Source organism: Artemia sp. Qi Xiang Cuo, chromosome 8 (assembly GCF_049724085.1).
Source record: "Artemia sp. Qi Xiang Cuo chromosome 8, ASM4972408v1, whole genome shotgun sequence".
NCBI lineage: Eukaryota > Metazoa > Arthropoda > Branchiopoda > Anostraca > Artemiidae > Artemia > Artemia sp. Qi Xiang Cuo.
In genome coordinates, this window is record NC_142801.1 from 19,587,817 (window position 1) to 19,610,600 (window position 22,784).

General features: G+C 35.5%; 1 protein-coding gene across 3 annotated transcripts in view; it reads left to right on the forward strand.

The window, feature by feature from the left end:
- PolQ (DNA polymerase theta) overlaps positions 1-22,784 on the forward strand; it is a 214,211-nt gene that overhangs the window by 96,297 nt on the left and 95,130 nt on the right. For all 3 annotated transcript variants that reach the window (XM_089093273.1, XM_089093272.1, XM_089093274.1), the window contains exons 10-12: positions 13,825-14,004; positions 18,309-18,451; positions 18,703-19,047. In XM_089093273.1, the coding sequence (XP_088949399.1) occupies positions 13,825-14,004; positions 18,309-18,451; positions 18,703-19,047 (668 nt within the window). The remainder of the gene's footprint in view (positions 1-13,824; positions 14,005-18,308; positions 18,452-18,702; positions 19,048-22,784) is intronic.

A 22,784-nucleotide genomic window follows, 5' to 3' on the forward strand; every position in this document is an offset into this window, starting at 1 on the left:
CCATTAAAGTTCTATGACTTTTTGGGGGTGTTTCCCCTTTTTTCGAAAATTAGGCAAATTTTCTCAAGCGCGTAACTTTTGATGGGTAAAACTAAACTTATATATTTGAAATCAGCATAAAAATCTGATTCTATTGATGTAATTGTCGGTATCAAAATTCCGGTTTTTAGAGTTTCGGTTACTATTGAGCCGGGTCGCTCCTTACTTACTTTTCGTTACAGCGAACTGTTTGATAAGGCGAAAGGCAATGAGAACACTAAAGTAGAATACGCTCTATTTTTGTATTCATCGTAGTATTGAAGCACAACCCAGTGACATGCTAGGAATTGCTATTGGTTTGGAAGAAGATGGAGGATCAGTGTCCTCTAATCCTCTTGTATCCACTAATAAGGAGGCTAATAAAGGAGATAAAGGCTTGATGTCTTCTAACTGTCTTACTCATGAATTATAATGAGGCGAAATCCACTCTTTGCAATTTGTATATGAGCTTACTCAGATGTAAAATCCTCTTTTAAAATTTAATATCAATTATTGACAAAAAATATGACATAAACACATCCCTTCCAATTGCCATTGGATGATATGGAAGATGGATAACCAAACAAATCCACAAAAAGAAAAAAAAATATAATGATAATTAACTTTAACCTCAGAAGCGGTTTAAAAAACAAAACATAACTACAACCTCATGCACCCTTATACCACTAACTTAGCACTTATCGCTCAACTCCTTCATTAACACAAATGGCTTTATGACTTTATTAAACCAACGAAGATGGGGCTTAACCACAACTTGAAGTGAAATGAGGATATTTTTTCCTTTGGATCTCATTCAGGATCGGACGATTGACTAATGTTTCCTGTCGTACTTCTACAGCTTCCCTTTCTACTTTTTGTCCGAACAATTCTTATGTGCTTTGGCAGAACGGCAGCTAGAGTCTCTTCTCTTCGGCTATTTTGCGTGGGTCCATAAGCAAAGCCGTACTCAGGATTTTTTTTCGGAGTGAGTTTTACTCAAAGTTTTTTTTTTCGGGGGTGGGGGGAGGGGTTACACAAATAACCTAAAAAAAACGCATAAAAAATTTGTTTATATCGATTTTTGTTACGTTTTTACGAGTCAGAAAAACGTTTCGGGGGGGGGGGGGGGAAAGGGTTGAAACCCCCCTACCCCCCCCCCTCGCTGGGTACGGCCTTGTCCATAAGGCTTCTTAGGTCCCTATCTAGGGACCTAAGACCTCTTTTTGTCAACTTCTTTAGAGGTCCTTAAGGGACCTTCTTTTGTCAACCTTCAGAAGTTTGTTAAGAATAAGGATTCTAAGAATTTTTTAGTTTTGGAACATGTCACCTATGTTTTCCGCAAAGATGACTGTTGATGGTTTGATGGCTTTGAGGTAATCCTATTAAGGCTTATCCTTAAAGTATGATACAAGTTAAGTTACTCTTTTTTGATCGTGGTCTAGCCCTTCACTATTTGTTTGGAAGCTTCAGTTGGCTAATACAGTTCCTACTTCAAGCCTCGGCTGTTCTAAGCCTTTATAGAGCTCAAAAACCAAAAATTCATAACCATAAACCTTAAATAAACCATAATCAAAACCATAAACTATAATCAAAAAATGTAAATTCATAACCATAAACCATAAATAAACCATAATCAAAAACCATAAAACCATAAACCATAATCAAAAACCATGAATTCATAAATTCATATCTGTTTTGACACATTACATTTTATCAGGCAATGGGCTCTGCTGGCATTGGCTGAGAATTGCTGAATGTGAGAACCAAATTTTGAATCGGAATCAACAATCGCATTAACACCCCTTTCCCCACTCACTAACTCTACTGGGCGTAAGGTGTTCAAGCTGTTGCTAATGGTATATGTTTGTTCGGGGTTGTTTTGTCCTAAGTGAAAAACATTGCACCTACCCGTATTAAATTCAAGGAGCCAGGAATAATAAATCCCAGTAAAATTTTTGGCTTGTTGAAAGGAATCCTTCAGAAAGTCTTTTTTTATTCAGATAGCCACATCTTGAAGTATAAAAAAAAGAAAAGTGCAAATGAAATCAATGACGTACTTTGTCAGAGGCCTTAGCAAGGTCGAGAAGAACTACGTTTATTAGTGTAAGTTTTTCTGGTGGTCCAGTGATAAGATTATATGACTAATGATTTTTTTTTTAAACTTGTTGATTTCGAACTTTTTTTTCAATGTCCTTTAAATAAGAACCAAATTACGAGGGTTGTGAAAGGCTAAAGGATGTTTTCCCTTCAACTGTAAAAAAAAAAAAAAAAAATTAATCACTTTCTCTATGACGCAAATCCATTGGCATTAATGCACGTCGTATCTGTTTTTATTTTCTTTTGTAATATTTTTCGGTTAAACTGGTCTGCTGACAAGTTTTGATCTTATTAGTTACAACTTTTGTTGGTTGTGAATAGAATGAATAGAAATCATCAAGTAGACTAAACAGAGGCATAAACAGAAAAAGGGAGGCTTAAACGGTTCTTAGAATAAAGAAAACAAGCAAGACCGTAACAAATTTAAAAAAATAAATTTTACAAAGTGTATTAATAATTTTTCATAATTTTTCATTTAACATTGTCGTATAATATTATCACCGTGGAATCGGGACCTGATGGCCCTTTGAGACCATTTAATGGATTGATATAAAATTGTGTAAAAATTAGTTTAACTTCACAAGTAATCAGGCTGAGGGTCATGGGCGTACGGAAGGGGGAGAGCAGAGGGGGGGGGGGAAGCTATCCCCCTAGAACTTTAAATTTACGCTAGATATGGCTGAAAAAGCAGATGATTGAAAAAGCAGTTGAAAAAAGGTAGATGGCTAAAATAGCAGTTGATGAAAGATAGATTGTTGAAAAGGCTGAAAATAAACAGCCGGAATGACGGAATAAATGTCAAACAAGAAGCAACTATCCATAATGTCTTGGAAAGATTTAGCTCTAATCCAAGAAGATTGATTAATGCTGAAGCTTATTGATGATTTATGATTTTGGGTGATTACTTATTAATAAATATTTCATAGGTATGATAGAACTTGGAGGTAATGTAAGGTTTTGTGAACTGTCAATATAACTTCAGCCCCCCTGTCTTCATCACAGAATTGCCTGCCCCCCCCCCCCTAGAGAAGAAGCTACGTACGTCCATCTAGAAGGCTGGTAAGTTGGAAAGGAGCAAGGGTGTCTCTGCTGGTTTTCAAGAAATTACAAAGAAACCATTGAAATATTAGTTTTTTTTTCAAAAATAGACTATATACATTATCCTTTTCTAATTCATATTTCAAATTCTTCGTCTTTTATTTCCTTTATCCAGCGTTCTTTGGTCTATACTGAAATATCCTGGACGTAACTCCTTTTCTGGTTTCCTCTTCTTTTTCGTTTTCTTGATGATGGGTTGGTGATACTTCATGTAATGGATAGAATCCAACCGGCTGTTGTTTTTTTTCTTTCGTACTCCTGAAATAAAATAAAAAATCAATCTCACTTCTTTCCTTTTTTTTACTCTAAGACTCCCTGCTTAATTGTAATCTAATTCCTCACTATTTCACTATCATTTCCTTTACTTTACCTTTTTAATTCCTCACATACCTAATTTTTTCTCTCCTAATACGTTTGATCTACCTTTTTCCTAAAAACTTTTATCAATTTCTCCATTCATATGATCCTCCATTCATTAATTTACGATACAACAATTTCAAAATTCACATTCTAGCTACTCACGGCGGCAAGGTGCGGTTTCCATTCATTAGGCCTATAACATATAACATTAAAATACAAATTCACAATGCATATACATTTTTGAACTTTAAAATACTTTCACTTTTCTTAAAATAGTTTAAAACACTTTTCACTACATTTACATAAATAAAAAAGCAAAAAAACATAAGACCAATTTTTTTGTTAAATTTCTCCATTAAAAATCTCCATATTTCATCATATTCTGCTTTCGCTGGGCCTTGCGTTATTGGGTAGCTACAACTTCCTCAAATAAATTTCCCAAAAATCAAACATTTCACAATCCAGGCGAATCGTGTCCCCCTCAATACATAAGATAAAATCCACTAATTCAAATCTAAACTCTATAATCTAATTCTCAAAGACTTCAAATGTAAACTATATATATATATATATATATATATATATATATATATATATATATATATATATATATATATATATATATATATATATATATATATTTTTTAATCATACAAAATCCTATATTATTTCTATATTCCCTAAAATTATATTCAATCATAAACCCCATACATTCTTATTATTCAATTAAATTTAAATCTTACCTAGTATATAAACTTAAAAATACTGAACAAATCTTGAAACTAACTATTATAATCTAAAAATTCTAATCAAACTCTAAAATCAAACACTTCATTAAAAGTTCGAAATATTTAACTAAAATTCTAACACTATTCCATAAATATATATTCCATCTTTTTTTATATACCAAAATTAAAAACTCCCTTTTCTAGTCTTCTACCTAAACCCTTACCACAAAATGAAAAAACAAATTATACAAATAAAAACCTTAAACCATATTAAATATTAGTTTTAGTAGGAATTAGAACAATTTCGGGCCATAGTGTAAACTACCATTCCTTCGTCTGGTTTCATTGATTTTGGTCTTTGGACTGGTTTCATCTGGTCGAGGCATTCGTTCTGACTCGGAAATATTTTCGTCCAACTGTATAGTTTCTTTTTTCTCATTTTAAACGTATTTTTTAAGCTTTACCCCTCCCGCAGGTCTTGACTTTGGCCCTCTAGGCCCTTCTAAGCATTGCTATCTTCTGGCTGAGAATAAGCATTAGGTCATTTGCGATTCCTTACCTAATGAAATAATATAGAAATTTTTTAAATATTTTTTTTTTTCTGGTGCGATTTTATTAAAAGCATTTTTAAGTGTTTCTGGTGATGAAAAATTAATATAGAATCTGAGGTTAGAATTTTTGGTCATTTTTGGTCTAAGGCTAGAATTTTGGATACAAATCTCAATATACCGACTATAGGCCATGTTTAATTTTTTGAAGGGAAAATATAACGTGTTTTGTCTCTCTCAAAACTTTCAATGGCAACCCTTAAATTGCTGCTGAGATCTCTTTTGCTACTGTATTAAATAAAAGAATTTTTTTCAGAAAATATTAAAAAAAAGAAGTATAATATAACCTGAAACTATCAAAAGAAGTAATGTAATGCTCCTACTACTACTAAAAGTTTTTGCATCACCAAGCCAACTTAGTTCAACTCTGCTGTGCACGCCCCTTCTCCACTGCAACCCGTGAAGAGCTTCTCCCTTCCACCCATTAAGTTCCAATTTTCTGTTAAATTCTTTTTTATGAGCTCTTCTCACTCTGTTCGGAGACGACCTTCTTTTTGTTTGGCCTGAGGCGGACGGCCAAAAAGAATAATCTTTGGTAATCTTTAATCGTTTTTCTGTTCATCTCGTCATAGCAGTCAATGAGCTACTAAAGAAAAATCCGAACAGGGCCAAGTTTGCTGATGACCTCTCCTTGCCTCTTTTGTGTCAATTAGCCACAGCCAAAGACGAGCTTAAGCTAGCCTTAGATGAACTGACACTGGAGACTAAGAAGACTAGGATGAAAATCAGCAAGGAAAAAAGTGTTGTCATGAGAATGAACTTCCTCAAGAAACACATAGGCAACATTGGAACAGAAGTTGAGCTCAAATCAGTGGACTCTGCCAAAATTATCGGAATTATTATTGACAAAAACCTGAAGTGGGATTCCCAAGTTTACAAGATTGTAAGCAAAGGAGCAGTACTACTAAAATCGTTCGTGAGCCTGAAAGGCTTTGGTTTGACCACCTTGACCCTTACAAACATCCTAAAAACATACATCTTACCCGCCCTGGAATACGGTTGTCAAGTCTGGCATCCTGGCTTAACAAAAGAACAGGACAAGCAAATAGAGAAGACGTAGAAACGGGCTTGCCGGATCATCCTCAGCGAAGCCTACAGTTCATACGAGGAGAGTCTCCAGAGGCTCGGTCTCAAAACCCTATTCCAACGCATACACGAAGCCGTCATGAGGTTGGGCCGCCACTGCCTTCTTTCGCAACGACATAGAAGCATCTTACCGGATTTCTTAGAGCCAAGAAGTGACGGTCCTGCGACAAGGAGCAAAGCTGCTGTTAAAGTTGTCCTGAAACAACCAGCACCGAGTTCAAGTCAGCGCTAGGTATCTTCATTTGTACCATATTTTGTCGAATCGTTTAATAATTGTACATAGTTAATTTGTTTTTAGTGCTTTAATTTGATTGTTGCCAATGCTATTTTTATAATATTACGGCGCAGTAAATAAATTGATTGATTGATTGATTGAATTAAATCTAAATTTTTGTAAAGAAAAAAATATGATAAGTGAAGAGAAATTATCTCTAATAAATTGTAAATTAAAAATAAAGTTTAAAATTTAACCGCCCGACGTGTGAAGGTGCCAAAGGAATGAAAGCCTCGTAGAACAGCTAGAAGTGTATTCCATATTTTTGATGATTCAACCAGATTATTGAAATCAGACCGAACTTGCTCGGTTTGGGTTCGGTCTGCGGAACGCGTTGGTGTGGCAAGGACTCTTCTATTGCCTGAACAACGCACGTAATATGACCAGCTTTCAAATACAAAAATAGGAGGCTGGAATTCAATTGGAATTGTCCCATTTAGCAGTGCAAAAGTAAAGGAAACATACAAGGACATAAACTGAATGGAGAGTTACGTTCAGGGTGGAAGAATAAGTTTTAATTAATGTTAAGAAGACTAAGTCACTAAGACTGAAAATAAGTGAAGGTGAAAAGGTAATATTGGGTATAACGAGAATATCTATTAAGTGGACATCTTCACTTACCTAGGTAGTAATATTAGTAAAGACGGTGGGTGCAATGAAGGTGTTAAAAGTAGAATTAGAGAGACCCAGTGTTTTTTTTTTTTTTTTTTTTTTTTTTTTTTTTTTTTTTTACAGTTGAAAAAGGTTTGGAAGAATAGGAAGGTGAGTCTGCGAACCAAGATTAGAATATTGGAAGCTACAGTGATGACAATGGTCAAGTGTGGTTCTGGACCGTGGGCGCTCCAAGAACGGAGGAGGACATGTTAGAGGTTTTCCAGAGAAATTGTCAACGGATTTTTTTTATACCCATCTGACTGACCGCATTCAAACATCGAGATGTGTGAAAAATGTGGCCCAATCCCACTTTCTAGGGCTGTAACGAGAGAAAGGTTGAAATGGTTGGATGACAGATTGCCAAAGGTGGTTCTTGTTAGCAAACCAACTACGGCCAGACAAAAAACAGGTCATCACCGATTGGGATGGGAGGATTTTGTAGGGAAATATTTAAGAGAAATCGAAACTTCTTGGAAGGGTGTTAGGAGGGAGACTTTAAATAGATTGAGATGGAGGTGGAGCGTGCGTTGCTATGTTGGCCTCAGGTAGCTTGGTGGCACAGTGAGTTTAGTAGTAGTTTAACAGCAGATGGATTTGCAATCCTTACAACTAGCCTTGCCTTCTCAGGGAGAGACCCTGTACTCCAGTAATTTGGCTGGAAAGTAGACATGCATGTTGTAAGACAATAAGAAATAAATGATTGGATCAAAGTGAAGAAAAAAAACAGTATGAAAGATTCGGGGAATGCGTACTTCAGTTTACGTAAGATATCAAGATTCCTGGCAATATTAGCGTTTAGAGCGCTAATAGGGCAATTTGAAAGACAGATTTTCATCAGGAAGAATTCCAAGGAAATGGACGACCGCTTTCAGATCTAAGGAGAGTATCACATGACGTATGTGCTCGCTTGAAAACCTGAAAAAGTCATAGGAACTCTAAGGAAACAAAAACAACAAAAACTTAGACTTGGAAGTATTCAATGCCAAATAGTTCGCATTAAACTATGAAAGAACTTTCTCAAATAAAGCAAGAAGATTTTTCTCCAATGAAGATTGATCTAATGCTACTGTAGATAACGAAGTGTCATCAGCGAACCCAACTAGGCTGTTATCGGAATAGGACTGGAACCCGGGTTCACCAGAGTGAGTGGGGTGACACAAATGTCAACAATGTTTTGAATTGCACATTTTTATTGAATAGAGAAAAAACAAATATACATTTTATTGCTGGGTCCAGGATAGACCCTTGTGGGACTCCAATTTCAACCTTGAAAGTCATTTAGAGTCATTAGTCATTTCGGTTATTGTCAATAAAAAAATTCCTTCTTGAAAGATATGAATGGTGCCAAGAATGAGTGGCTGCAACTCTCCAATATGGCTAAGGTTTTCTAGAAGAATGTTTTAATAATAATAATAATAATTTATTTATAACAAGCGGAGTAAAGTACACTAGTAAAGTAAACAAGCGGAGTAAAGTACACTAAAAAGGAAAAAAAAATCAAATACACAGAAACAAAGATAACTTAAACCTTAATCACTGACAAAACACACGGATAATATTATGGTTTGGGCCAAGGGACACAAAGGAATTTCTTGTCAAAATTATTACTAAGCAATTCAAAGGATTGGATAATGTCGGTAGCACCATACTTCACAATAATACGTGCATTACGATATGAAGTGGGAAGGTACAATAAAAATTTGCAATATCTAAAATAAGCGATACGGATCTGGCGCAAATCATTCTTATTCAATGACAAATACATTCCACTTAAAAACAAGACAGAATGGTGACAATATGTGGAATACATTTCAGCTAAAGCTCGGCGTGAATATTTTTCTAGGTTAGGTACAATTTTCGCATATCCGATCTTCAACTTTTTTTAACATTTCTCAAGACTTGAATGCGCAAAAAAGTCAGTGTAGGGAAAATACTAATCCCTAACCACCGCAAACTCGCAACATTGCAAATTACTGAGGATCCACAGGACAAATTATGAGCTGATGATTTGGAATTGAAAACTAAATATTCGCATTCGTCAACATTCTAAAGCAGACCAACACCCCGAGACATAATAGAAATACGTTGCACCGACAATGCCAAAATAGACTTGGTTCGGCTTAAAACTAGCAAGTCGTCCGCATACGCAATATGAGACACATCAGATAAATTTTAAAAATACGAAGGCTTGATTATTAACAACACATTTTGAATGCAAGCATTAAATAGATAAGGTGATAGCACTGGTACTCCAGATTGAACTGGTATATTACCGCAGTACCCTCTACCAAGTTTTGAACGAAGAAACGAATTACTATACCCAAATTTAAGTACATGAATGACAGAAGGGTTCACTCCAAACTCTGACAAAGAGTGCCACATTTGTGCATGGCAAATACTATCGAAGCCTTTAGATAAATCCAAAGTGCAAATATGTAATTCATAACCTTAAGACTGGGCATCATAAAGAGTCGAAGCTAAAACCTTATGCGCATGTTGACACCCAATATGAAGTTGAAATCCAAATTGGTTAGAGTCTTTCGCAGTTCGTTCAATAATATATGGGAGCAGAACATTCAAAAACCTTACTAATATTGCAAGCAACAGTGATGGGCCTATATGAACTGCAATCAAAAGGGTCTTTTTCGCGTTTAAGAATCGAAGAGACCGTTCCGCAAAGGAAGGAATCAGGCACCATTGACAAAAATAAACAGAACTGAAAAAGTAGCTGGAGCTGAGCGACTAGTGCCGGACAATTCACAACGTAAATGGTGAGCGCTAATCCCATCAAGATCACTTGATTTAGACTTAAGTTTAAGCATACAATTAACAATGCTTTTACTTGAGCCGGGAATAACATGACGTTGCAAAATTTTAGATAGCAAAAATTTATAAATTAAGCACTGAAAATGATAATGAACATTATAATAAATCTTACAAAAAATATTTTTATAATACCCAAGCCAAGACGGATCTGGGAAAACATCATTGTTCCCTAATGAATCAAATTTAGACGTATTAATGACTTCCTTCCATTGTACTGCACTTTTAGGGAACTCAGCACCATTATATCGAACCAAACGAAGATACCGTTTAAACTCCGCTTTTGTCTTACTCTTTATATCAAACACTTGGCCTCGCAAGGGCCGCCAACACCCAATCCAGATGCGAAGCCAGAGTTTAGCACGATTTTTGACGGCTTTAATACTCGGGTCTTCTTTCCAAATTGGACTTCGAGTTTTGAGTTTAACCCGGACAAGGGGAACAGCTACATTCTCAGCTTGTTTCATGCACTTAACTAAGTGAAGATAATAAACATTCAGTTGCACTCTGGCTTGTGGCGAAAAACACTCGTGCACAGTAGATTAAAAGGGATCTTGACGCAGGACAACAAAGCTGTTAGGGTAGAAATATATAAAGGGCAATTGGCTTTGCTCCACTCTCGTTTCATACACCATTTTTTATTAGCAGCACAAGGATGATTAGATGGATCAGTGGTGAATGTGACAGCAAGGGAAAGGGGAAGGTGGGCAAAATCACGATCGTTTTCGTCAACATTAACGACAGAACAGGGAACATCGGCAGAGCAAATACAATGATCAATATTGGTCACAGTACCACTATTATGAATATAACTGTAATTAAGAGCTTTGGGTACTATGCGGTAACCAATGGGCAACGAATCTAAAACTAGGGTGGCACGAGTAGAGGAGCTATGAACATCACAACTGAAGTCACCTATCATTATCCAACAATACCCATGCTTTTCAATATTGCATAATAGAGTCTTGAGGGATGAGCAGGCATTAGAAAACTTAGTAAGTAAAGCTAGACGTTTCTAGTTGCACGGAAGATATACATTTATAAATACAAGGTGACCAATTGGTGATGCCATAATGTTATCAGAGAAAGGGAATAAGATAGGCGACAAAGGAGTAGCTAATCGTTTGATAACACATGCAAGGCCCCTGGAAGGTCGGCCTTTTGTTTTTCGGGCATTGGTGGTAAAGACAATATGGTGGCTACTTCTTCATAGAGAGTTAACAAAGATGGCGGGAAGTAAATGTTCTTGCAAGAACAAAATGTCAAAATCATTCATTTTTTGATTTAATGAGCCATCTTTATCTTTCGTGCCATTGATATTAAAAGAGCAGATTGAGACGGACAATTCGACAGTCATTTCCGAATCACACGTTTACTCAGGACATTACGCAGAATACGACATTTTAAGCTATAGGATATATGATTACTCTCACCATTCGTGTCTTTTTGATCAAAAATACAGGGGGAATCACGGGATGATACATGAGATCTGGCATAGCAACTGCATTTTGTTGACCTATCACATTTGGTTTTCATGTGATTGGGAGATTGACAATTATCACAGCGACGGGGTGGCCGCAGGAATTCAAAAACCAGGAATGATTCATAGCCCACTTTGAGCCCGAGTCGTAGGCTATTACTCTGGGCGACAGCATCAGCAAAGGTAATTTTCACAGCCAAGGATTTTTCCAAACGTTCAGCGTCGATGACACCTTCACATTTCTTAAAAAATATCGCCTCATAATTAGCGGGCACCCCCTTAACAATCCCATGAAATTTCTTTTCTTGAATCATGATGTCACAGCTATTCAATACGGTTGGAACCGCCTCGCTGAAAATCTTTGCTGCAGATTGACTAATCTGAACAAGCAGTTTATCTCCAGAAGGCCTTATGTTGTGAATAGCTTCATCACCAGGGATTTTATTAATAGCATGAGCCCGTTTTGAAAGGACGTCAAGATTAGTAGGCACTTTCGAAATGATAATGGCAGCTAGCGCTTTCAATATAAGGAATAGCATAAGGAGTGGGAAGTGACGGAGAATTTAAATCATAAGCTGTTATCTTTTATTTAATGACGTCGAGGGTGCTATCCAGGGCACAAATTTTGGGAGCAAGTTTGTGATAAGCAACAGCAGGAATTACAGGCACTTCAGTGGGTGAAATAATTACGTACGTTGGCACTGTTAGCTCCTTATTTTCACACTTCCGAAGCAAATCAATCATATCTTTCACGTGCCGAGCGGAGGCATTATCACCTTGTCTCCTTGGTGCTGTTTTACTACTGGGGTATATTTCTGCCCATAAATCAACTTTAGCATCTTTGAGAGTATTTTCAGGAAAAAACTCCACTGCATGACTAATAATAACTTCATCATCAATACCCGATCGAATGTTTGATTGGATAAAATTAAGAATAGCTGAATGCGAAAACATTATCACTTTGCTTAGCTCAGCCCAAAACAGTCTTGGTTCAAAACATAGCCAAAATTAATCCATTATCCAGGTAAAAAAAAAAGTCCACCAAGATTTCATATGCTACCATTAAAAACAGCTTTAAAGTCCATATATGTCTATACTCTCAATGTTACAATATATTCCATAGTTAATCCGGCTTAAAATTTAACTATTGTACACTGGTCAGATGTCAATGACGAAATATATTTAGTCTCTAATTGATTCCGAAATATAATCCTTTTTTAACACAAATAGCTCTTAACAGGTCAGAGACTGAATTAACAGATCAACAGAGACTGAACTTAACAGGTCAAGAGACAGAGACTTAACAGGTCAGTCTTGATAGCACGACCTTTCAAAAATCTTGCTGAATACTGACGGAAGAGCGATTGGTCTGTAATTTGGAGGATCTCTTTTTTGAACCACATTTAAAAATAACTAATACCCTTGGACTTTTTTTTCGTGATTCTTAAAAAATACCAAGATCAAAAGAAATTGGAACAAGCTAAGTTAAGGGTGAAAGAATTGCTGGTAAAATGAGCTTGGTAGCCTTTATAGGAACATCATGTGGGTCTGACGAGGAAGTACCTTGTATGGAAGAGACAATCTTGGACTCAGTTACGGGCTCCAGTATCTTTGTTTTTAGACAAAACGGGCCTAAATAAGACTTAATCTGGATCAGAAGGTGCTGGGGAAATAGCTAGTGGTTTTCCCAACAGCAGAGAAATAAGACGCTAGCTGGTTTTCGACAACTTTTTTGCCGGATCCTTGTTGATTAACAGACTTTCAGATAGAACTGACCTGACAAGGATGTGACCTTACCTAAAGCTTTTCTTTCTGCTGAATCAAATGCCTGTTAAACCTAAAACCAACATTTATTATTTTTTTTCTGTTTGTGTTAAAACAAATAGAAGTTAAAATAGATGCTATAGTCAAACTTAAAGTAAACCGAAACGTTCACTAATAATTGCTGCGCTAACCCCCCCCCCCCCCCCAAATCGTCTTAAGGTTAGAAGGTAATTTGCACTTTATTGAAAACAATGTGAGAGAATGACCATAATATTAAAAACTAATATTAATAAGACAAAACTAAAAGACGATAATATTAATTTTAAAAAATGTAATCAAGTTTGCAGGAGAATAACAATCCAAAACCAAATATATTTTTGGCAATCAATTTTGAGTTACTATTTTAAAAGGACACCTATTTTTGGCGCTGTTTTTCCTTTCTTTTCCTTTTAATTGAAAAATACACAAAATTGTGAACTAAATAAAAATTTTAAGATGTTTGCTGGGAGTTTATGAAGGAATCTGTTTAGGTTTAAGTAAAGTGCAAGAGGCAGAATGTTGACGGATTTTTGCCTTTTAGTGAGTTTTTTTTCTCAGTCGGGCGTGGTTGCCTTTCTTCCCTTTTACCAACGAGCTAACGTGAAAAGCTAGCGTAATATTCTAATTTTAGGCTATATTTGGAGTGATGCAATATAAGTTTTGTTTACCACTTCTGTATTGCCACTATTTATTTGTCACTTCTGTCTTCTGTAAATCTGCCTTTTGTCTTTCTCACTCCTTTTGCGGTGCTTTACTCCACCTTTAAAATAAACTGACTTGGTATTCTTATTTTAGGTTCTTTTCGGAATGGTGCAATAAAAGTTTTAGTTGCCACATCTACGTTGTCTTCTGGTGTAAATCTGCCGGCAAGAAGAGTAATTATCAGGTCACCAATGTTCGGAAAATCTGTTATGGACTCACTAGCTTATCGACAGATGATCGGTCGAGCTGGACGCCAAGGACTAGACACAGAAGGTAAAACGCGTATTACGGTTATCACGAAGATAGAAGAAGATAATGGTGGGCAGCTGTTTAGACACCAATTTGATCAACTCTACTTCTTCTTTTCTTCAAAAGTTTAGCGTCAAAGAGCTTCACTCTTAACTTTTTCTTCGATACATCCGGAAAACGAGGATAAGCACCTCAAACAACATAGCCCAATAACATTTGGTCCTTTGAATACTAAATTATTTTCTATAAGCTAGTTCGACTGTTGAATCTTATCAGCATTCTCATGATTCTTATCAACGCATTTTCATCAGCATATTTTCATGACTCTCATCAACCCATTCTGAGGATTTTTTGCAACATGTTCTTATCAATGCATTCCTATCAAAATATTCTCATTAACCCCTTTTAATTAAAATTTCAGTTCTGTTTATTTTTATTATTAATTATTAACTCCTTTTCTTTAACTCACCGACTTTTTTTCATTTGTGCATTTATAACTTAGATCAATTTGATATCTATGTTATGTAAAGCCCAATCCGTTTTGCATCTCTTGTTTCCACTTGTATTCATAGATTCTCGACGAGAAAAATTATTTTTCTACTTTTGAGTCCACTTTGAAAGCGAGTTAGTTTTTTTGTATTTATTATTTTTATCCTATTTTTACTTTGCTTTACGTTGAGCTGAACGTAGGAGAACCATGTTTGCCAAAGGATCATAGCAGGTAAATTTGTGGTAATTTTTTTTTTCAAATTAGCTTTTGTTTTTGGTACTAATATGGCCCTACCTATTATGTGGTTAATGAAAATAATTTAAAAACAAAGAAATTTAGGTATTGGTCGAAAAACGAAGTAATTTTTAGTTGGGTCGAATTAACCTTGGATATTAAATTGAAATCCAAATCTTGATAGATTTAAATTCCGCTCACTTCGAATAAGGCAACTCTGCTTAGTAGCGCTGCACTGTCAGTGGTGCTTTCTGTTACTTTTTAATTTTATTAAAATTAATCCATGTTGAAGTACCAAAGTGTTCTTCCTTAATCACTTTCCCATATTGTTTGTTATGGAAAATTAAGCGAGAAAAACGGGTTTTAATTTCAAAAAAGCAGTGAACAAACCCGTTTTTCTCGCTTAATTTTTCGTGAATGGAAAAGCAGTGTGGTCTAAGAAATTATCTATGTTATGAAGTTTATGACTTCAGGCTTTTTGCTCTATTTCAGGCTTTTTGCTCTATTTACAAAATTTGCTCTACGTCTTGGTTCCTATAGGAGCTGCTTTCGGGATATTTTTAGTTGGGTCAAATAAGCATGGATAAAAAATTGAGATCTAAATCTTAATAAACTTATATTCAAATCGCTTTGAATTTTGCTACTCTGCTGATTAGTGCTACAATGTTACTAGTCCCTGAATGTGTTATTAGCCCTTGAATATGAACACACTGTACGACCCATGCTTACAAGTCACGCTTTGTGATAGGGGAAATATTCCACAAAAATGAAAATCTCCCTGGCTCTAGATCCCCTCCTACCGAATTTCAAATGAATTCGCGCCCTTTACTGCAAAATATAGGTGGTCTCAAATCTATTTACTCTGTTCTCTTTAAACACAGTTGCTTCCCCCATAATTATCCAGCAAATAATAGTTCAGAGAAGGGGATTATGACTTAAAATTACCGTTCTCGTGTCCTATTGGCCCAGGTTTATTTTCCATCTATGGTTGTATGATTAATCACTGAATTATTTTTTTTGGCATTTTAGGATCTATTTTTCTTCCATTAACTAAATACTTTTGCTGCAAATGAATATGACAGTTTCTATTCTTTTTCGTTTTCTAAACCTGGGAAGCACAGTTTATGCATAAACCATCCATAAAAAGCATTCACAATTGTTGGAAATATTCTCAATTTCATTGCACCAGTAACCTTACGTCGTTGCACCATTGTTCGAGTAAAAAAAAAAGAAATGGAAAACCTATTTTGAAATTCGATGTATTTTCTTTTTCATAGGTAATCTGTTGAAAGCAGTGGGCTTCTTGAAAATTACATGTCCAGTGGAATCTATTTCCAATCATCGCGGATGAAATGCTGACACTTCCTCTAAGCATGGTGTAGCAAAATTTTCTTTGCAAATTTAACCTGCTCCTTTCAGTTGGGATTATATATTTTCAGATCTCGGGTAACTGATTACTCATGGAATGATGAAAAAATTTCTGTTCAAAGTTTGATTATTTTTATGAGTCTGTGACAGCGTCTATTCTTGACGTATGTGCTCTGTCCCTTTCTACTTCAAGGTCAAAAAGATCTATTTCTCTTAACCCATGGAACCCATGGACCCATCTTCTTCTTAGGAAGTGGAGAAGATAAATATTATCTTTGGAAAACTTATGAGTCAGCAAAGTCATCTTCGAGTACTGCATGTCTTCGGCGTTTCAACGTCTACGGGAATATTTTTAACTCTTTGTGCCGGAAGGTCAAATCCCTTTATTACTCAAATAAGTTTTCGGAATGCGGGAAGGATATCCGAAAAATTTGACAGGTGATTAATTCTGTGCTTAAGCCTTCTTCGGCCCCTACAAGTCTTACAGTTAATGGCGTTATTGTTGAGGGTTAACTGTCTGTTCAAGAAGTATTTATTTCATATTTTGCTAATATTAGAAAAACTTCTACTTCTTCAGTCAGGTCTTCGCCGTTGCAACCAGATTATAAATCGTATCTTGGTCGGCCTTGTCTAAAGTCAATAGTATTGAATCCTGCTTCTGATATTGAAATAACCAGGGTTGTCAATATTTAGAAAGGTTCTTCGTCATCTGGCCCTGATTGTATTCCTACTAAGGTACGATGCTTATTGACGAAGCTCATAAATCTGTCTTTTGAAAATACGAATTTCTACAGTTCTCTCAAGCGAGCTAGAGTTATTGTTTTATATAAAGGGAGGGGGGGGGCATTGATCGATCCAACTAATTATCGACCTATATCTTTGCTATCTGTTTTTAGCAAAGTTTATGCAAAGGCCATACTTTCCTATCTACTTGCTTTTCTATCCCCTTTTGTTCCTTTTTGCCCATGGGCACCCCTGTGATATTCCCATGGTATAGAAGAAATTTTTCTGGATACCTTTTTCACTCAGAATGAGAGAAAAGTACAAAAATTTATCTTCATGCGAGACATGACTTACGCAGCACTAAGAGCAAGGGAATAATGCAATTGGCCATTTTTCACTGAATTTGAAAATGTGGACATAACACAATTTGGTTAAAACCGTAATTACTCGCAAAATTCAAATTTTTATGATTGGAGGTTCGATTTGGACCTGTAATCCTTCCAAATGTGCTTCTACGCCGTCTACTTTTTAGCAAGAAGGTAGGCATGCTGCAGCTTGTTTAGACCAAAGCCATTCAAGGACTCTCAGTCTCAGGGAAAAAATAAGTTGAGTTAACGCCGCAGACTTATTTGGTACAAAATTAGGTAAGCCCTGACCTGGTACCAAAATAAGCTGAGTCCAAGCTGCTTTTCCTTGATGAAAACTAGCTAAGTTGAAATGTCAGCGCAAAAACGAGCCAACTTTTAACTCTGTGCAAAAAAGAGTAAAGTTCAAGTTGCGGAATTTCATTTACACAGTGCAAAAAATGATCTGTCCTGGATCAGGGCAAAACGGGGTGATTCCGGAATCGCTATAAAAAGACCTTACTTGTTGTAAAAGCTCCTCCGGATTTGGGTGCAAAACGAGATGGCAGACGGAAAAAGAGCTACTTTCTGATTTGGTGCAAATATGAGCTACCTTATTTTCTGTTTTTTTTTTTTTTTTTTTTTCATTTTTTATTTTTTTTTTTTTTTTTGTGTAATGATGAACTTTTCCGACTAGGACTACTACTACTACCACTAACAACTCACCACAGCACCAAGCCGCCCGAGGCCAACCCAGCTTCGCACGCTCCTCCTCCATACTAATTTTGACCCCTTCCATCACCGTTTGCTTCCAATATCCTTATCTTGGTTTGTAGACTTGTCTTCCTATTCTTCCAGACTTTTTTCAACTGTGAAAAAGAGACTTGAGCCTTGGCTATTCTACTTTTAACATCTTCACTGCTCCCACCGTCTTTACTAATAATGCTACCAATGTAAGTGAAGCTAGAAAGAAAATTTATATTTTACCAAATATTTGCAAAGAGTGCAGTGTCACAGAAAAGAGATGACTCGCTTAGTTTCTCTGAATCCTTCAGATCTTCATCCTTCAATTTGTCATGATTTTATCCATGTTTTATTTGTATAAATATTTTTTTTATAAAAGTGATAAAATCAAAAAAATAAATTATTAAACAGACTTTTCTTTTCAGGTGAAAGTATACTGATATGTAAAGAAAGTGAAAGGTCTGCTGCTCAGAAGCTGCTGAATACTGAACTACCACCAGTTACCAGCTGTTTGATGAGGAGTGGCTCTGACAATTTGGCTTCCAGTGTAAAAAGAGCTCTCCTTGAGGTTAAGATTTTTTCTCTCTCTGTTTCTCTTCCTATCTCTCCCACTCTCTTTATTTTCTCCCTCTCTCTCTCTTTCTCACTCTCCCCCTCTCTCTCCTAAAGTGTAGGATTATTATTACCATAATGAAACCTATAAAAACTGGACTTTAGGGTAGGGTTTGCCTTTGAGGGCTAAATGTGTAAAGTTTCCTTAAAGAAATATTTTTTGTCTTATGATGCCTCTTAATTTAGGTTTGGTTTCTGCTCTTCTAGGTTGTTGCAAGTGGCATTTGTCATTCACCTGATGACTTACGTGCTTACGCTGATCACACTCTTCTTGCCACCTCTATGAAAGAAGAAGGTGGAGTTCCTTCCACACTAATTGAATCGTGTGTTGACTTCCTTGTCAAAAATGAGTTCATCCACCAGCAAGAGGATGGCAAACAGCCAAAAGGTGTGCAGCAGCTCAATTCTATCTCTCGTTTAATGCCAACGCAATTAGGGATGGCGTGCTTGGCTTCATCAATGTCTCCAGATGAGAGTTTGATTATACTTGAAGATCTCCAAAAATCGAGACGGTCATTTAATTTGGAGTCAGATTTGCACTTAGTCTTCCAAGTAAGTAAACGGACAACAATGGATAGGTAACTTAACAGATAAATAGTAGACAGTAAATAGGGTAAATAAGACAACATTAAGAAACAAAGGCATGTTTTCCTTGGTTTCGGACCCTTGGTTTGGGTCCAAACTTTTTCGGACCCAAATTAGAAAAAAATAAATATTTCGCTAGTGGATGAATATGCACTTATTATATTTATAGATCTGTGTTTATCTTGTGGGCGACAAAGGAGGCTAGCTACGGTTTGGAAAAAAATGAAAATGAAACTCAACCTTTTTTTTTAAGTTTTCCTTTTTGTGCGTAAGACACAAGTTCTTTACCATGAAAATCACTTTACAAATAGATTGTATTTACTATTTGAGTTTTCGTTTCGCATTAACCAGCTGAAGACTTTGTGTTTTGCTTCGTGTTTACAGTCGAAAATTTGATTTACAAAAATCGAAAAGCTATTTGTTGTTAGAACCTATTTTCAAAAGCTTGATTGTATTTGAATATCTACGGGAATAATAACCCTTTTCTTATTGCCAATATAATTGCCGAAATAATTGCCAATATAATTGCCAATAGTTTATATTAATTGGAAGTCAGTTGCATCAAGTCTTCCAAGTAAGAGAGAAAAAGCTAAAAAATAGACATAAAACATGAATCATAAAAAATGTTGATAATACAGTGTTGTAATTTGGAGGACGCCTAACCATCAGCTAACTTTTTTACAATCTTGGAAAAATTTATTACATTTTTTGCTTAAAACACGCACACAGTCAGCATAATTTCGTTTAGAGTACTAAATGCATTGAAATAAAAGTAGAATGTGTTTAATATATGATGGTTGGTCCAAATATGTATTTATTGTGTGATGGTTGGTCCAATTATGTGTTTATCGCGTGATGGTTGAACCATGTGGAGACATGGTTGTTCTAAAAATTCCATTTTTTGGAGCATTACAGCATTTTGGTCCATGTTACCACGTAGAAGCGTAGAAATAATTAAACTAATTGCTTAAATTTGGCGACGCTCTTAATCTGTAAAAATTCAGACATTAACAACCTGTTGATTTCCAAGACAACTATAGTTTGTGTAGTACATTAACAACCTGACAACTGCATCTTAGAGGAAAGCTACAACTTCTAAGGCGTTTGCTGCCATATGTATTTAGCTTATATTTCGTTGGTTCTTGACCCACGTTTAGCTTTTTTTCGGGGGGGGGGGGTAAACTTTAAAACACATCAACAAAATTTATATGTTCATTTTTAGAGTCGGAAAAAATTGGGGGGGGGGGGCAAACCCATCAGATACGGACCTGGTACCCGCTACTACTAAAAACTGCAATATGGAGGTTTTTATCATTAAAAATCTATTCCTAATATTTTTCCTGATTTTTTTTTAAAGATATATATGGTTGTGAAAAGTTCCATTTAAACAGTTCAAACAATCACATTTGATTTCCCCTATCCTTGGCACGGTAAAAACGATTAAAAAATGTATTTTGTCAAGCAGATGGCAATGATGTATAGGGTAATAAAGGACCAGTAATAATCTATAACCTGTTGTAGCACTGTGGATTGATGCTCTGCTTGCCAATACGGAGCACCAGGGTTCGATTCCCGCTGCTGCAATGTTTGGCGACAACCTTGCTACTTGTCCCTGTAAAAATACCCAGCAACTGAAACGTCGACTCGACGCCCTATGCGCCAGCAATGGCTCATGAGGATCTTTATCCTATATATTTATCCTTAATAATCTATTTGGGCTTGAGGATGATGAATCTTTCATACTTACCCGTAAATTTTGTTTATCACAAACAAACTAATATCTTTGTAAGAAAATTGTTCAACCAAGGTTTGTAACTGAAAAACACCCAACACTGTAACTGTAACTGTAACACCCAATGTACTCATAAACAGAATAAACTGCTTTTTAACTGTAAAATTTGCAAAAGTAATTTTGTTCTCCCTTTTTATTTTGAAATGTGCTACAGAGTGAAACAGGTTTGTTATTTCCTGGTAATGCGAAAACTTGGAATAATAAAAAAAAAAACTAAATTGAAAGTGTTGGTTAAAAACTTTTGACAAGACAATAAAGAATAAAGTAAACTTTACTTATTTACTAAAGTACGTAAATAAAGTGTCAGTATATTTCGTCAAAATTTTAGAAACATTTTATCAGTTGAAAATAGGAAAAAGAGGAGAGAAACCACATGGAAGTAACCTAAAAAGATGAACATACCCAATACAACAAAGACAAAAACGATAGAACTGACATCTAGAAAGCTTTGTAAAAGGGCTAAAGAACTTCTTATAGTAACAAAACACTGTACAAAAATCATATTAATCAGAGCTTCAAACGTAGATAAAATTAGATCAAACATACAAGTCGAAAAGAATCTTATGCATAATAAAGGACAACTCAGTTGAAAAAAAGAACAGATTTAAGGTATTTTACACTGACAATGACAATGATCACAATAGACAATGATCACAATAATTGCGTAAATAAGAAAGTTACACAATAAGACAATGATCAATTTTTCATACTTGTACGCTATTCAACCTGATTTTGATTAGACCTGTATAGCTAGAGCTGTTCAAAGGGGGAGGAGGGCGAGGCAGCTGCCCCGGGGATCCGTCTCTAGGGGGAGGACCGCGGCTGAGGGTTTCCGACTTTGATCAAATTTTTCACTTTGATTCGTTTTTTCTGCTCATATTGAGTCAGGAGAAGGCGCTGCAATTAGTTTTGCTCCAGGCATCTCCAACCCTATGAATGGCTCTGTGTAAACTCTAATCAAGTTTAGTTCAATTTGATCAAACTCCAATCAAGATTTTAACTAAGCAGCAAAAAAAAAAAAAAAAAACAACAAGATTCTTTAGGGATAAACCCTGAACCTTGTAAAGGGCTTTTAAAGCATAACATCATTTAAAATATGTAATATCAGAAATGGAAAATAGACACTACTATCTTGGTTGCGGTTGATCAAAAGGCTTTAGGCTACACCTTTTTGTATAATTAATAATAACTTATATTAATTAATACATACTAATTAATTTATTGATTTGTATAATAACCAGGATTGTTAAACGAAATATGCTCGACGGATCATTCTAATCACTTTTATTATATCTTATTTGGCTATTAAAATAAGTTTCTGTTTATTCAATAGTGCATTATATTGCATTTCCTCGAGTGAAGGAATCGTTAAAATTTTAATCTATTAATTCTTAGCTCAAATAGTTCTGATACCAACAAAATTTTGGCAATGTCGATGAAAAAACTGAAAATGTATTTGTATTGTTTTCGGTGGTCTGTGAAATTTGTACTATGCTACATATCATCTTTTGAATAACTTCAACCAATACAATTTTATTTATTCTATTTGATAAAAATGAACATCTAGACATAAATGATCTTAAGTGTGTATATGTTACCGTGAATGTTCGCAAATTGGTTAATGTCGACATTCACCGGTGAATACCCGAAATGCCTTTTTTTTTTCTCCTTGGATTTAGCCAGCGTTGCCACTCAATTTTTTACAATTTAATGCAAGGTTTGATAATGACAAATTAGGTTAGATTAGATTAGGTTTGACAAGGTTAGGTTGGTTTAGGTTAGCTTAAGTTATGCTTTTAACCCGTTTCAGACATTTAGAACCAAATTTAAGGTAACCTAATCTAACCTGACCTAACCTAAACTAACATAATCTTTTACCATCAAACTTAACCAAACTTAACCTAACTTAACC